Raw genomic sequence first — 16,916 nt, 5'->3', positions numbered from 1 at the left:
CACGAACTGCCATCATAAGACTGAAACTTACCAAAAGCCTTTCTCTTCTCAAAGCAAACGTGTGCGTCAGCAAATGTGTTTTGGAGTTTACTGTGAGAATCTGTGTGTGGGTGTGTTTGAGTGTGTGTGTGCTTGAGTGTGTGTGAAGGTCGGTAACAAACATCCTCAAACATTATCTAATTAAGTATGGATTCATTAATCCATTATAATTACCCAAAGCATAAGAATCATTCATTTGATTAAACACATTTATAATGAGCAAAATGATAATGATTATTCTTTAACATTAAAATCAAGAAAGGAAGTTTTAAGACTTGTTATGTTATGACTACTTGTTCATGAGAACTCCTTCTTCTGGTACTGCAGGTGTTCAGATGTTATGGTTTCCAGCAGACTCTTGCAGACTTCATGTCTGCAAAGGTCTCAATCTGTGGGTGAAAGTTCTCAGCGACCCAGCTCTTTGACCCAGCCGAGTCAAATGACCTTTTGCACAGAAAACCCATATTTCCTCACATTACAGCTGCAACAATGTGTCACCGAAAATGTTTGAGAATTTACTTCAAATGACTCAGATTTCTTACTTTTAAACATAACCAATAGGCATATATTTGCATAAGGAGGATTTTGTAATGCACATTGTGGGATTTTTAAATGACAGTACAAAATTTGAACTACAGAAACAAAAAGAGCAGCTCACTAAAGTTGAACATGATGAAGTCCGTACATTTGTATCACCGGCAGGACCTGGGAAATAATAAAAACTTATCATACTAATGCTAATTTGTTCTTTTGTTTCCCCTGCAGCTCTCTAAAGGAAAAAAATAAACATTTGAATCATTAAAATGTCATTCAACACTGGCCGAGTTCCTTGCATTCATTAAGGATGCGACAAGTTAAATTTGCTTCTATATAATGATGTCAGAGGCCTTTTCATTACTGCAGAAAGAGATAATTTACCTTTTACAGAAGGATGTGTATGCAACTGGGCTGTTATATAAATAACTCCTAAAACAACCTTTTTTTGCACCCATTTAAGCTGTATAAAATGCATCTTGCTGCTTTGTCCACTGTAATGCGGCAGTTAGACAAAACAATAAACAATATTATGGTGTTGAAGTTCACTCTGGTCAAAGCTGACATTAAACCAATCCCTGAAGGAACTCAGTCTCCTCAGGAGCTGGAGGCAGCTTTGGCCCTTTTTATACAGAGCATCTGCGTTGTTGGACCAGTTCAGTTCATTGTTGAGGTGAACACCCAGGCACCTCAGTGTCTTCTCCCTGTATGATTACTGGTGAGTGAGGAGGAGTGTTTCTCTGGAAGTCAATCACCATTTCCGTTGTCTTACTGGTGTTCAAGCGAAGGTGGTTACGCTTACACCAGTCCACACACAAGTCATCTGAGAACTTCTGCAAGTAACAGCTGCTGGTGTCGGTGAAGTTCAAGGTTTAAAAGGTGAATGGAAAGGGTGAGAACACCATACCCTGCGGAGCTCCAGTACTGCACACTACCACCTCAGACGTACAGTTGTGCAGCCTCACGTCCTGTGTTGTTGAAGTTCTAAATACAAATTTGGGTCAAATTATGTGGAATCCCTTGACCTTGTTGGCTGCAACAATGTGTCACTGAAAATGTTTGAGAATTTACTTAAAATGACTCAGATTTCTTACTTTTAAACATAACCAATAGGCATATATTTGCATAAGGAGGATTTTGTAATGCACATTGTGGGATTTTTAAATGACAGTACAAAATCTGAACTACAGAAACAAAAAGAGCAGCTCACTAAAGTTGAACATGATGAAGTCCGTACATTTGTATCACCGGCAGGACCTGGGAAATAATAAAAACTTATCATACTAATGCTAATTTGTTCTTTTGTTTCCCCTGCAGCTCTCTAAAGGAAAAAAATAAACATTTGAATCGTTAAAATGTCATTCAACACTGGCCGAGTTCCTTGCATTCATTAAGGATGCGACAAGTTAAATTTGCTTCTATATAATGATGTCAGAGGCCTTTTCATTTCTGCAGAAAGAGATAATTTACCTTTTGCAGAAGGATGTGCATGCAACTGGGCTGTTATATAAATAACTCCTAAAACAACCTTTTTTTGCACCCATTTAAGCTGTATAAAATGCATCTTGCTGCTTTGTCCACTGTAATGCGGCAGTTAGACAAAACAATAAACAATATTATGGTGTTGAAGTTCATTCTGGTCAAAGCTGGCATTAAACCAATCCCTTCAGCTGTTTAATTCTTAATTTGATTAATTTAATTAACTATTTTAGAGCATTTAGTGGAAATATGTGGTCAGCTTGTGGAGGAGAAATGCGTATAAGGTCATGTGTGCATCAGTGGTTAAGTTATTATTATTATTATTAGTATTATTATTATTATTATTATTTAGAAAATAAAAGCTCACTTGGACTGGACTGATGAGATATAGGTCCAAACAGTGCCAGGAGGGGACTTAGATTTTATCATTATGGGCCGAGCGTACTATTGATCATAAATCGTGCAAAATCTTTAAAGGGGTCTGTTAAAATCATTTATTGTAACACTTGATGTCTAAAAGTTAAGTTAATTAGATTACTCCTGACGGTGCAACGGTGAAAAATAAACTGAGGAATAAGATATTTGATTGAGATGAATAAAAGATTAAGCTTTTAGTCCAGAGTCAGCCACACTTCATCCATCAGAAGAAATGTACAGATCCAACTAACTGAACTGATAATTCAGTTCCACACTGGACAGTAGAGTCATATTTACTCAGTCGGGAACATACACATTTTCATAAAGTTCTTCTAAAATGAAAATAAGAGCAGCACTTTTTAGTCAAGAGGCAGGAGACTTTTTTGGTTCATTTCAAAGGTTATACGATTTGGACACTGTGAGACAAAAAAAGACTAGAATGACATTAGAATATAAAGTCTGTTGTGCTAAATTCATTTTAGTATTATTTAAATTAAATCTATGTTTTTAGAGTTGTGCGAGTTGAATGTTTTTACAAATAAAATGGCTGTAAAGCCATGCAGGGAATTTGATGCAGTTTACTTTCAGAAAATAATAAATGTAATTTCATTATTTTTTGTTCGTCAGGTCACTTTCCTACACCATATTCAGAACTCAAAGATTTGAAAGATATATTTTTATTGCAACTACCGGATTTTTATATATTTATTTCTCAGGGTCAAGGTCAGCGTAAGGTTTATTTCTTTATAATATTTTTTAATCCTCTGGAGGCAGGCGTTGCAGATTTACAACATTAAAACCTACCTACCTGGTTACTCCACATACGTATTTCATGATCATTTTTTAACTCAGAGGTACCCCTGAAGGACTTAGTTGTTCGTCCTTTTATCAAACCTTATTTTGAGCCTGAGAGGGTTAACAACCATCCAAGCCGCACGTTTTTAAAAGAAATATGGTAAAGTATTGTGTCGCCCTCTAGAGGTAGAAGAAAGTCTAACTTTCACATAAAATCTTTTTTTTCTTATTTATCTCAAAAGTTTGTTTTTCTCCCTCTACCCACCAGAGCCTTCTGCAACACATCAGTAAAGACAGCATTTATGTTTTTGTTTGAGTTTTGAGCTTAGCTATAAAGGGAAACTTCAACTATTATATTGATTATAATATTTAAATTCAACATTTTATTTACTTAGCTCCTTCAACTTTCCATTTGCAAAAGTGCAATTTAAGGCTGAGAATCAAGCAATTTTAGTATCAAGCACATTAAATCAGGGAAGGTATGGCTGATGAGGAAGGAGGACTAAAATCTGTAATGCAGTCATGAAATAATCTACATTAATACATTTGAAAGATGATATGAAAACAAAAGCGTTTAGCTTAGGCTAAAAATAATGTAATAAAGTTATAACTTTTTCACCTGAAATTAGAAGCAACCACCAAATCTGGTTCTTAAAACTGTGATTTTTATTTGATTTCAGGGTTGTTTCATTTCTTAGACAGGAAGACTTCTCTGCTGCTGCTGACTCAGCTCTACATTTGTCTCTGAAACCATCGGTGCTTTTTGTAGTTTCATCACCTCACAGGATGCTTCTGAGAAGTCTTAACATTTTTTGTAAAACTCTATGCATTTTATTATACAAAAAAGGGAAAAAATATATAAGTATTTCAGCTATGAAAGATCCAGACGAGAGCTAGTTTAAACAGGGGCGTGTCCAGGGAGTGGCCTGGGGTGGCACATGCCACCTTTGGAATCTGATTGGCCACCCCAGGTGCCACCACACTAATTTACCTTTAAATAGGCTTTTCATTGTCCACAAAAGGCTTGGAGGTAAAACAAAAAAAGCACAACCATTGGTGCCACCCATGCACAAAATTGTGCCTCACCTGGGCCACCCAATTTTAAAAGATCTGGGCACGCCGCTGAGTTTAAAGGTTTAATTGAAGCTGCTGGGAGGAAGAGGCTCAGTGTAGCGGTAGTCCCAGCAGGTTGGTTAGAAGTAGATCTGCAGATTATTAGCCGAGAGTTTTTCACAGGTTTTCCGGGGGGGGGGGGGGGGGGAGAGAGGCAGCAGATTATTCATTTATTTTCATTATTATTTATTTACTGTGAATTAGAGTGATTTGGAAATGTGTTTCTTCTACCATTGTTTGTTATTTTAAAATGTTCTTTTTACTTATTTTCTAGTTTGCCCTTTAAACCACATTGTCATAATATATAACTTAAACTTGTCATTTATTTTATTAAACAAGTAGCATCTGTTTTGATCAAACATTTATTCAGTTGTCCAGGAGTATTTTTACCAAATAACTTTTTTACTATTCCTGGAGTATTTTTCTAACTATTTTTTCATATACAAGACATTTAAAAATGTAAGTGGTATGTTTTAATTTGCGGGAATCTACAGGAATCACCGATGAGTTGTATTTTGTTGACATTTATGAAAGCTGTAGTAATAACTTGTGTCTGCCAGAGGGCGGAAAAAATCGTTCTCTCAAAAGCCAGATAATATAGAACGCATATAGAACGTATACACAACCTTTGTTTGTTTTGCAGAAAAGAGCAATGAGAATTATAGACAACACTCATAGTACAGCTCCATCTAACCCATTATTTATAAAATATAAAGTAATTAAATTTCATGATTTGGTCAACTGGAGAATATTGCATATAATGTATAAAGCAAATAAAGGTACATTGCCAAAGAATATTCAGCATATATCTGAAAAGAGAGATAGCAGTTATTCGTTGAAGGGATTTGAAATCTTCAAAAAACCTAGATTTAGAACAAGAATGAAGGAAATGAGCATATCTGTGAATGGTGTGAAGTTGTGGAATTGCCTGGACAGAGAATGGAAAGAGTCAAGAACTCTAAAAGTGTTCAGTCTACACATTAAATCACGTGTGTTGAGTGGATATGACAACGGACAATTGATGTGGACATAATAATTAACAAATGTGAACAGTTACGGGACTGAAAGAACTGGTGAGGGACTGCACAAATATAAATTGATATTTAAGTTTAAAAAGGGTGCAGAAATAATAAGATTTTTCTTCTATCTGCTCCCTTTCATTCAAATATATATTGTGTTTTTATGAATATTGTTTAGTATCTGTTGTGTTATTTTTTATTGAATGAAATAAAGATAATAAAAAAATTTAAAAAATGGTTGAGTTCTCACGTTTCTATCCAGTTGTCCTAAGTATTTGAAATCAATCAATCAATCAATCAGTCAATCGATCAATCAATCAAGAGAAATGACCAGTTACAAGTAAGTAGATTAAAAGTTTATTTAGACAAAAAAATGAAAACAACATTTAAAATAACTGTGTTTCAATCAATTCATGGGTATTTTTATGTAATTGGTTTTATTTTATTTAAGTATTTTATACATGTATTGTTAAATCAGAATGGATTAATTATTCCCTGTTTAAAACAATAAAATAAAAATTTAAAAAGCACGTCAATGTGTGTATGAATCTCTGTGTTTTTAGTTGGGCATTTATTGGTCTTAGAAATTAGTAAGTGGAATGTAGTTTGCAACAAGATGTAGTAACAGCTTATGGCCGCCAGAGGACGGAAAAATCCTTACTCTCCAATGCCAGATATTAAAGGGTTGAGCTCTCGTGTTTCCATTCAGTTGACCTAAATAATAAACATAAATTCCTAATAGACAGAGCATGTTACCATTAATCAAGTCAAATGACCAACTACAAGTAAGATAATTGTATTTGTTTTTTACATAACAAAAATATTAATAACAACAAGACGAACTTGCATTTTTATTTTTTATGTTATTTTTGGTATGTTTTATTGAAGTAGTTAAAATCAAAATGCATGAATATTTTTTCTATTTAGACCAAAAACATGTGTACCTATTTAGAAATGTGTGTGTATGTAGTTGCGTCTTTATTAGTCCTCAAACAATAACTAATAGTTTTATATCTGTCATGTATGATTAGAAATTGCAAACCAATGCTGGTCAAATGATGTAACTACATTTAGAAATTGGTAGAAAATCCCTCTGAATTCATTTTGGAAATAATTTCGCTCTGATGCCGCTAGAGAACGCATGCTCTGATGTGTTTGTAGCGCTGATGTGGTGATAGCTTTACTTTATGTCGTTGACTTAATCTAGTTAGTCTTATCTAGTAGTTTAACATTGATAGTTAAAATGGAATTATCGCGTTTTGGAAGTTTCGTAGTTTTAATGACTGAAGGCGTTCTGGCTGGTTTCCCCGAACAACTGTGTGTTTTATTTTGAAGGGATTTACAGGAAATGCTAATCAAGACAAGGAAGAAGATACGCACCCGGAAGTGTTCACTGAACAAAACAAAAAAGCAGCGATTTCCTCAAAGAGGAGCCTTTTTATGAGATTATTTCTAAATAAATTATATTTGAAGACGAAAATAAACACAGCGCAAGGTAAAAATAAACCACTGGAGAGGAGCAACTTTAGTAAAAAGGGCATCAATCGACACCCGCAGCCTGACTTAAGATGCCAGCAGCAGAAGAATCGCATGGTGATTTTTTTCGATTGCTTTTCTTGTTTTTTAAAACCAATTCGGATAGATTGTCATTATTTTTAGCTTTAATCACTCACGTATCCTGCCACCCTGTCGTCTTATCTACCTGTTTGATCCTTTTGACAGTTGTGAACATCGACATACATATAGGTGAACTCTTGTGTAACAGGAACTGCTTTGCTTCTGTGTTTCAGGCGTCAACAGTGTTGTGGGCAACATCTGCAGACTCCCCCCAGATGTGTTAAGAGAGACTGTAAGTAAATGATGCTTTTAGGAAGGAAGATTCAATACAAGAAGCATTCGTGACCCAGGATGGGATGCTGACTTTATCATTTTCAGTGTCAGGATATTCTGTCTTATCTTCAAGGGCAGACGAGTGGAGTAGATTCGGCTGACATTTCTCACGTGAGTCAAACTTTCTTTCTTTGTTTGTTTTTTTGTAATTCTGCTTTCTAAATTTACATTTCTGTTCATCATCTGAGCAGAGATTTCAGACGGCTGAGGTCCCTCTTGATCATGAAGCTCAGCAACACATGATCAGATTTCTTATCCTCACGTTCAGGTATTATTTATGCTAGTTTTGCGTACTTTTATTCAGGCACTCGATGGGCCTTATTCCTTTAAGGTGTCACAATGATGATTTGAATCTCTAGGACGGCTGGGAAGAAGAACCTCTCTGCTGATGAACTTGTGTCAAAGCTAGAAGAAGGCAGTAACAAGTGGTGCAAGGCGTCCATCCAGGTGCTGTGCACATTGTGGAGTGAACATGGTGCGTCGGTTCATGCCCAACAAAAGGTTCATTCCATGCTCAGCACCTGTCAGGCATGTCTGAGTTCAAAACTGCACAGCTTTTTGACTCTTTTGGTTCTAGATTAATGGAATTTGAAACTTGTTTTGCTGCAGCTGGTGGACGTGCAGTGGAAGCTGGCGATGGCGGTGAGCTCCGACACCTGTCGATCTCTTAACTCTCCTTATGTTTCGCTGCTGCTAAAGGTCCTTGAGCCCTCTGGGCAGATTAGCCAGAGGTCATTCGAAATGACCATTCCGCAGTTCCAGGTTTGCATCAGTTAATAGTTGGAAATGAATGATTGAAAATAGAGTTTTATGTTTACATCCTGTTTTTTTTTCCCTGCTCTTGCAGAATTTTCACAAGCAGCTGAAGGAGATGGCAGCGATTATGGAGACCGTATGATTTTAAGAAGCTGCTTTTTCCGGTTTTTGACCACGAAGCAACTTGTGTTTTGTCGGTTTGTCGCAAATTATGTAAGCTCCTACGTGATTAATTGGAAGGAACTCATGATTTAAGAGCGTACATGTACGTAATTCCTCCTCACACAAATGATGCTTCATTATGACCGATTACAAAAAATGCCACACATTTATTGTTTACTCCTGTGACTTATGACCCTGTTTTTTTTTCTGAAGATGTTTATGAGCTGCCTGTTTGAAAAGTTCCTGCAGTTCTGCTTGTTGACTGTTATGGTTTATGAGGTGAAATGTTTTCAGGAATTACATCATTTAGTTCATTTTTATTTGTCATGACATGGATCATATAGGGCTTACGCCAACAAGATTTCTAAAAGCTGCAGTCATTAAATAATTTTGCAATTATTTAAATAAAACTAAAGCATTGTCTAGACTGCTTTAAACAAGCATGTTTAACAGAGTACGTGTGCATTTGCATGCTGATTTATCGTAATAAAAACACAAGTGGGAAAAAGTCTTTAAAATCTGTAAAGATGTTTAAAATATAGTAAATATTTATGGAATTGGAATTTTGGAATGATTGGTGCAAAAACCAAACAAAGACCCATTGGATTCTAGTATAAATCAAGAGTTTATCCTTAAAAAACAACTTTTAGCCTAATTTAAATGCGCGTCCCTCAGGTGAACCAGCAGACAGAGAAGCCCATTTACCAGTGAATCATTTAATGGCCCGTTTTAAAGCTGGGCTTGATCATTCTGTTTTTTTTTTTTTTTTTTTTTGCTCATTTAATTTTACTATCATGTTTGTGCCTCTGAAAACAACAATGTCAAGGTTAACTGTAACTGATCAGCAGCTCAGAATCCTGAGCACCCTGACTGAAATTAGGCTTCACCTTAAAAGACTTTTATGTGTTTGGAGTGATGACACAAATCTGATTTAATTAGCTGTTTAAATAGAAAACTGCATGACAATGTTAAATGAAGCTATTTTGCAGAAATGAGAAGATGTCTCTTGATAATAAGACAAAACAACAGAAAAGAAAGATTTATAAAGGTTTTTTTTTTATCCTGGAGGTTTGCTTCCATGGTCAGAATATGTAAGAATGCGGCCATCAAGCTTACGACTACAGATCTACGTTTTACGGTGGCCCTGAAGTGCAAATCACTGAACACAACTACAAATTGAGAAGCACACAAACAAATTAAGAATAACACGAAAAAAATGGAAAAACACCAAAATATTAAGAATAACATACACATTCTGAAAGACACAAACAAATTAAGAAAAACTCAAATTAAGAAAAGCACAAACAAATTAAGAAAAATGCATAGTAGTCCACGTGCGCATCACGGAGGGTACTCTGTATTGCTGTCATAGTCCCATTCTCTGTCCCGAGGTCTGCTCGTAATCTCATTGGTATCACACCAAGACTTTTTACACAGTTTATATAATTTTGAGCTATAACAGCTGGGTTATTGTTTGTTGCTCCCATAGACTGTACATACATTAACCAAACATGAATAATTTTCTTAAGTTTCATTAATTATCTGGGCATTTGAAGATACCAGTGATGAGCTTAATACTCTCTTACTTTTTATAATTGATTAACTATGTAACGTACCCAAAAGCCAAGTATTTACATTAAAAATTACCAGAAATTCACTTTTAATTTCCATACACAAACTGCATCACACATCCAGGGACGCATTACATCTGTCTGGTCTCCACACAAGAAAAGTAAGGATCTACGACCTTGCAGCCAAACAAGTTAGCCATAATAAGTGCTGGAAGACAAGGCCCATGTGGAAGACGAGACTTTCTGCACTTTCACACTCAATAAAGTTCATCTTTCTTGAATCGTAAATGACTTTACAACTTCTTATGTTGATATAATCAAATATGCTGAATGAACAAGATGTTTAAATCCCAAAGCGTTTGAATAATCTTTGCATCAATATGTTAAAATTAATATTTTTCCTGCAATGATTCATTTCAGATCTTAAACTACACTAGATCAGTATTTGTTGATTTAACAATTTTGTCTCAGTATATTCACACCTCGTAATAATTGTTGAATCAATGTTTTAACATTCACTTCACATACATGGGTAAGAACATTTTCACTTCACACTAAGAGCAGAACCATGTGTTCCATGAATAGTCAGTCTGAACTAAAGTCTTGTGATTAAGCATTCAAATACAAATCAGATTTATATTCCATATTTATATGGAATATCACGTCTTATTGGTCATTTACTATATGTAGTCAATCCAACTACAACTAGAAACCCACAGCTAGTATTTCAGACAAAATCAACGTCATCAACTACGAAGACAATTAAAATGTTTTAGCCTAAAATCTTGATTAACATGAGCAGATTATACACGATTTAAAATGTGTTTGACTCCATTTTCACATGTCCTGGAAATTTTATCATTAAAATGCCATTTTATAAAGCATATCACAAATTTACCATAAAAAGAATATTTTTACACTTTTTCAACCTGCAAACTATTCTTTAAAAATCTTTTTAGAAGGAATTTGCCAAACTTTTAATTTAGCATAATCTACATATTTTACCCTGTAGGGGTTATAATTTTATGATGCCCCGTGGACTGGTGCTGCCTATTGGAGCTGCTGTAGTGGCCTCCATTTGGCCCCAGTGCATTAATTTCTACTGAGGAGGGTGCTTACCCAACTAAAATACACATTTTATCAAGCTTTTTCACAAAATTGGAAAATTTTAACATAAAATCTGGTAAGTTAGAACAGTCATTAGTAATCCTACGTGATCTGTTTTCAATTGCACGCCGGTAGTTGTAACCGTACGCTGCACAAAAAAAGGGCATAGTTGCTCACACTGCGCTGATTTTGGAGAGTTAGGAGTTAGGAGACCCATCCAATATGGCGGCTGTTACACTCTCCAGCGCCCAGAGCGGCGTTGATAAGACGCAGTGGTCCGTCCTCGAAATCTCTCCGCCGCGTGTTCCGTTACCAAAAGAGGTTGTAGTAAAACAAGCGCGCTTCGCTTTCAGGTGTTATCCAACCTTTCTGTTTACGGAGCACGTGGAAAAGTTACTTATTTAAGGCGTTTTGCTGTTTTTTGGGCAACATACAAAACACCTGTTAGCCATGCGTCCGCTGAATACAGGAAGCGGATATTTTGGAGTGAAGGCAGCGACGTGAACGGCGCAGTGGCGTGGATAACCAAAGTTGACAGCAGTTAGCTGAGAGAAACAGGCTGTTCCTGCTCGGTAAAACCATGGAGGCAGTTGTAAAATTTACTAACCAAAGTCAAGGCAGGGACCGTGTATTCAGGTGAGTGATCTAAGAGTGCTTCTGACCTGGTTAGTAGAAATTAATTTATATTTACTTATTTGTTTGTTTTGTTTTATTCCAGAACAACCCAGTATGCCTGCTCACTCTTGATTTATTTACTGCGGAACAAATCTGAAGGAAGGGACCTTGTGGCCAAACTTCAACAGTTGGAAACTAACATGAGGGCTGGACGAAAACGTGAGTATAAATGTAAAGCAGGGTGGGAGGTGTTCGGAGTGGAGTAATACTGAAATTACATAATTTGGTTTGATAAATTCCCAAACTGTAATTTATATATTTTTAAAAAATCATAGTATCACAAACCTAAAACTAGTGATCAAACTATGCAGATTTGACTGGATTTATAGGAAATAAACACAATAAGACGTTTTTTAACATTTGCATTAGAAATTTACCTAATCTGTTGAAAATATGTTGCAGTGTTTTAATCCACAGTTTCTGAAAATATCAGAATTCTTCTTAAATTTTATCCTATTTTAAACTTGAAATATTTTCTATATTACAGTGTTTTTTTTTTACATTCTTTAGGTGGGTGATTCGGGTGAATTATTCAGTGATAAAAAAAATTAAATAAAAACAACCAGAACATTAATGCGTGTTTTGTTGTTATGACAAAAGAGGCACATTCCTTCCAGTGTAAACGTCTGGATCACGCTGTCTGCGTTGATAGTGTTGCTTCTTAAACATATGATTCTTTTAGGTTGAATCTAATCAGTCACAGATCACCTTCCTGGGGTAAATGTTTTAACGTTTTGAACTTGGACACAGACTATCAGACACTGACACATGGAGATCTTGTCCTTCTAAATTCCTCAAATGAGTGGTATATTAATGGCTGCTAGGCCAGAGGGAACTCGGCTGTTGATGCACCGTTTAATTATCTCCCTGTGTGTTGGAGCTGCAGCCGAGAGGCCCTGCTGCTTTAGTGCTTTGTCTGTCTGCCTGGGTTAATAAATGTGTTGTGTAACAGTTTATGAGTCAATCCCTCTGGAAAAAGCTTTTTAAAAGGAAAATCTTCAAATGTAAAGGTCAGAGTGAAATTACAGCTGGACTTCTGGTTTTAGAAGCATAAAAATAGTCTTAATCTTTTTTTAAGTGAAACTGCTATGTTCTTCTGATAATTGCTGCTAAAGTTTTTCACCTCACATTGTTTTTATAAATGAATTCTTACTGCGTTACCCACCCGTTTCTCCCCCTTCGTTAGTGTTCAGGCTGGGAAATGCTGTGAACTCCATTGTGGCTGCTAAACAAACCGTGCACCTTCCTGACCGCGTGCTGCGCCTGTGCCTCACTGTGGCCAACTTCAGCCGTGCCCTCTACTTCCTCTGCGATAACGTCGTCTGGGCCAGAGGGGTCGGCCTGGTCCGCAACATCGATAAAGAGCGCTGGAGCGTGAATGCCTCTCGCTTCTACTTCTACTCGTTGGTGATGCATCTGACCCGAGATGCTTATGTCATTTTCCTCCTGATGGTGAAGAAAAGCAGGGACGAGCAGTTCAAACACAAATTGAATCAGCATGTCAACGAGAGTTGCGACGTCGCTGAAGCCGTCATTCCTGAGCTGGATACTTTTGTTTTTCTGCTTTTAGAAACCTTGAAATCACATCCAGCTGTTGCTTTGGACACAGTGAAAAACATATGTGATCTGTTCATTCCTCTGGACAGGCTGGGTTTTTACAAAACAAACGCAGGAGTGGTTGGGTTTTGTGGGCTGATGTCCTCTCTGATGGGCATCGTAACCCTCGCACATCCTGCGTTAAGGATCAAACCGTGATAAGGAGGGTGGGGTGGGGTCGGGCCAAAGGTTTACATTTGACTTGACTTGCATGATAATCAGCAGATGAAAACCCAATGCATCTGTTTAGATATTTCTAGGATTGGGAGGACTTTGTAGATGACTTTCAATGAAAAAAATCTGGATAATGTTTAACAAATGATAATTCATACTTTTTTCTTCACTGATTTCAAGATTAATATTTTTCCAACAAAATTGATAGAATTAGAAATTTTTTCTTTTCTTTTTTCTTTGTGGTGGTGATCTAAAAATCTCTGTTTTGTGACTAGACACCGCTGAAAGTCTAGTTTCTAATCATGTTACTTGCTTCTCAGCTGGAATGGGTTAAGTCTTAAATTGCACGCTCTGGACTAATTAGCTTAACTTAGAGGGAATTAAGAGTAAAACTATGCACTTTTTAAAAATTATTCATTGACAAAACTGTTTTGAGGAATATTTATGTACATTTTATATATTTTCTTTTACATGTATACATACATCCAACACTCAGGGTGAATTCAAAAACCTAAATAGCCAGTGTTTGTGATGTTAAAGTTATCATCTACTTATGTGGTCCACTTCAAAATACTTGATTTGATTGAAATATTTGTCCTCATTTTGTGAAACTTTGTTTTCTATTTAAATGTGGTTTCTCATAAATGCTGCAACTCTGCCCTCTAGTGGACAAACACTGCCTTGTTAAATTGAAGAGCTTTATTTTCAAATTCACTGAGACAATAATACACTTTGTTTTTGAAAACTTTTCTTCAGAGGATGATGCAATAAACCATCCACTGTCAGAATTATGCAAAAATACAGTATTTTTTTCACAATGGTTTAGTGTTGCTGTGAAAAAAGAACAAACGATGCAAAAATGAATCCCAAAAAAGCACAGAGCAATAAATAGAATATATACTAAAGTAAATAATAAGCACTAATATATAAACAAAAGGCTTGATTTCACATTTCCACTGGTGTTTTTCCAGTACCAACAAATCATTAAAGCACACGTTTATCAAGTAAATGAAATTAATGGAAGCAGTTTTCAAAACTGGAATTTGAGATAAAATCTGACTTTTGTTTTAAAAGCACATGTAGCAGTTAAGAACTAGTGTTGAGTTGGTGTCCCTAAGGTTTTAATCACCAGAGAAATATTTAAACATGTTGGTCAGAACAGTAATATGAACAAAGCACTTTTACAAAGTGGCAACAGTGTTGAACTACAGTAAATACTGCCGGCCCAGAGTTCTCCTCTCTGCAAATCATTATTGACATGAAACGATTTTGTGAATGAAAAGGGGGCCTTCAGTAGCTCCTTCAACAGGTAAATTAAAAATAATTTAAAATGCCCTTTCATCAAGGGGGTAGCTTCTTAAAAATTCAAATCTTTTATTTTGAAATAATTTCCTTTTGTCATCAGTTGTGTTTTATTTTTGGTGTTACTTCTGTCAACCAAATGCTTCAGGATCTTCTAAGGAATGAAAACAAACTATGCAAAATACAAAAACATTATTTTGAAAAACTGAATCCTGTACTCTTATTTTTAATGCAACTGTACCACCTACAGTACCAAATAAACCCACACAGGTCGCTCTTAAAAGTCATTCTCTGATGTTTTATACATAACAGGACATTTTTTGTCTAGATGCATAAAAATATTTCATATGTCCTGAGAAAAGATCCAATAAGCTGATTTTTAGTATTTTTGTTTGGTGTACCGGACCTTTACAAAAACTTGTCCTTTCAACAAATGTAGTGCTTAAACATGCTAAACACTTCCAGGGGTCACTGTCCTTATTACTCCAGTGGTCAGTGCTAATAAATATTTATTGGACATGTCCATATGTGCTAAGAGCAACTCCTTCCTGCTACTCTAGAAATCCTTCAAACATACCAGAGGTCTGAATAAAAAACTCATTTGATTGCAAAGGAGCTGCTAAATATTTGAATTCATACAATTTTTACTGCGAAATCAGAAGCTAAACAGGTTTTTTTTTAATAAATAGTCGTGCAAAGATTCTGCCTTTTGATTGTAGTGTTGGATAAAACAGGACGGTACATTAAGAAAATTGAAGCTAAAAAAATATTTAAGACATTTGTGGTAAAACAACACAGAAAAGACGAGTTCTGCACCAGTAAGACAGAAATGGTCTGAGTACGCTTAAGATATGGAAAAATAAAACCACGGGCATTTTTTAGGAACAACAACCAAATGGAAATGTCTGAAAAATCTGTACATGTCGAGGGAAACGCCAGCATCATTCCCCTGAGCAACAGCGAGGGAACTGAAAACATCGTCTCTAAATCTAAAGGAGGGCCTGGGCTAATAGACGAGAGCAACTCCAGGTGTAAGTCTGAGATGTTCTGTCACATTCATCTGAATAACATGTTGACGATAAACATTTAACTCCAGTTAAACCAGTGGAATAAAATACACGACGACTCGGCCCATTACCAAGCTAAATACCCTGTGAGCTCTAAAGCAGGGGTGCCAAATATGCGGCCCGCGGGCCGCATCCAGCCCGCAAACGGGTTAATTCCGGCCCGCGAGATGGTTGTGTAAACTTTATTTTCATACTTTACAATGTAGAGTGAAAATAAACTTATCTTTGTGAGCAAGTTTTCTCTGTAATGAGTATAAATAAAACAAAGCTGCGCTCAAGGCTCACACAAGAACTTGAATAACATCCTGAAGTTGGCCGCCACTCAGGATGTGACTTCTGTTATTGATGTGCTGGTGAAAGCTAAAAGATATTAAGTAAAATGAGTCAAATATACTTTAAGTGCTGCATGAAACTGATCTAGCCATGCGATCTGTAAGCTCTGAATCACTAAGGAATTTTTTTTTAATTTATTGATTGATTTTTTTATTATTTTCAAATTTTCAAGTACACTTCAGGTGTTCTACTTGTACTATTTTGGATACACTGCCCTCAGGCTCCAGCCTTGTTTTATATTGATTGTATTAAAACAAAGAAAACAATCTGAAGTTGTTTTTAATTTACCGGTCCGGCCCACTTGGGACTAGATTTCCCTCAATGTGGCCCCTGAGCTAAAATGAGTTTGACACCCCTGCTCTAAAGCATCTAAAGTGTAAACAGGACGATTTCTCCAAGAGTAAAACCTGCAATCTTAACTCTCAGTGGACAAGCTGATCAGAGTTATTCTTTTCACAATAAGCAAGGCAGTTATTAGTTCTGTAGGCTACGTTTCAGTGAAACTGATCAGATGTCCTAAAATGAGCATTACGGTGTTTAAAGATTTCTGAGAAATAAAAAAAGGACCAACAGCTACATGAAAATCTGATTAAAGCTCAAAGCCACGTGTTCAAACCACAGATTCTGTAGCAGTTTGTATCCCACCAAGTCTGCAGAAATACAGAATTAAATCACCTCTTGTTAGATTAAATCTCATTTAAATAGCCTTATAATACGCTGATAAACACGATCTCGATACGTGATATTCTTATCATAACAAATTAGTATTTGATGCATCTAAATGTATTTAATTTTCTACCTGCAGGAAGCAAGTGCACAAACTATTTTGTATTTAAATATAAAGACTTTAGTAGCTTTTGCATTCCTCTAAGATTGATTGTACCATT

The 16,916-nt window shown here is 36.0% G+C and overlaps 2 protein-coding genes across 5 annotated transcripts; both read left to right on the top strand.

The window, feature by feature from the left end:
- The first annotated feature begins 6,758 nt into the window (after positions 1-6,758).
- On the top strand, positions 6,759-8,712 carry commd6 (COMM domain containing 6). 4 transcript variants are annotated; one of them, XM_015964514.3, is made up of 7 exons: positions 6,759-6,989; positions 7,187-7,245; positions 7,332-7,397; positions 7,478-7,554; positions 7,646-7,814; positions 7,896-8,048; positions 8,134-8,712. In XM_015964514.3, the coding sequence occupies exons 1-7, from the start codon at positions 6,965-6,967 to the stop codon at positions 8,182-8,184; spliced, it is 600 nt and encodes a 199-aa protein (XP_015820000.1). In that variant the 5' UTR covers positions 6,759-6,964; the 3' UTR covers positions 8,185-8,712. The 4 variants fall into 4 exon arrangements, with proteins under 4 accessions (XP_015820000.1, XP_015820001.1, XP_015820002.1 ...); XM_015964515.3 differs by having other exon boundaries at positions 6,771-6,989; positions 7,646-7,787; XM_015964516.3 differs by having other exon boundaries at positions 6,919-6,989; positions 7,360-7,397.
- Positions 8,713-11,311: 2,599 nt separating this feature from the next.
- Positions 11,312-13,443, top strand: pex11a (peroxisomal biogenesis factor 11 alpha). Its single transcript, XM_015964513.3, has 3 exons — positions 11,312-11,518; positions 11,601-11,716; positions 12,744-13,443. The coding sequence occupies exons 1-3, from the start codon at positions 11,463-11,465 to the stop codon at positions 13,310-13,312; spliced, it is 741 nt and encodes a 246-aa protein (XP_015819999.1). The 5' UTR covers positions 11,312-11,462; the 3' UTR covers positions 13,313-13,443.
- The last annotated feature ends 3,473 nt before the right edge of the window (positions 13,444-16,916 follow it).

This window comes from Nothobranchius furzeri, chromosome 4, assembly GCF_043380555.1.
Source record: "Nothobranchius furzeri strain GRZ-AD chromosome 4, NfurGRZ-RIMD1, whole genome shotgun sequence".
In the NCBI taxonomy this organism is placed as follows: domain Eukaryota; kingdom Metazoa; phylum Chordata; class Actinopteri; order Cyprinodontiformes; family Nothobranchiidae; genus Nothobranchius; species Nothobranchius furzeri.
Note: the sequence above shows the minus strand (reverse complement) of the source record. Positions and strands in the feature narration are given on the sequence as shown.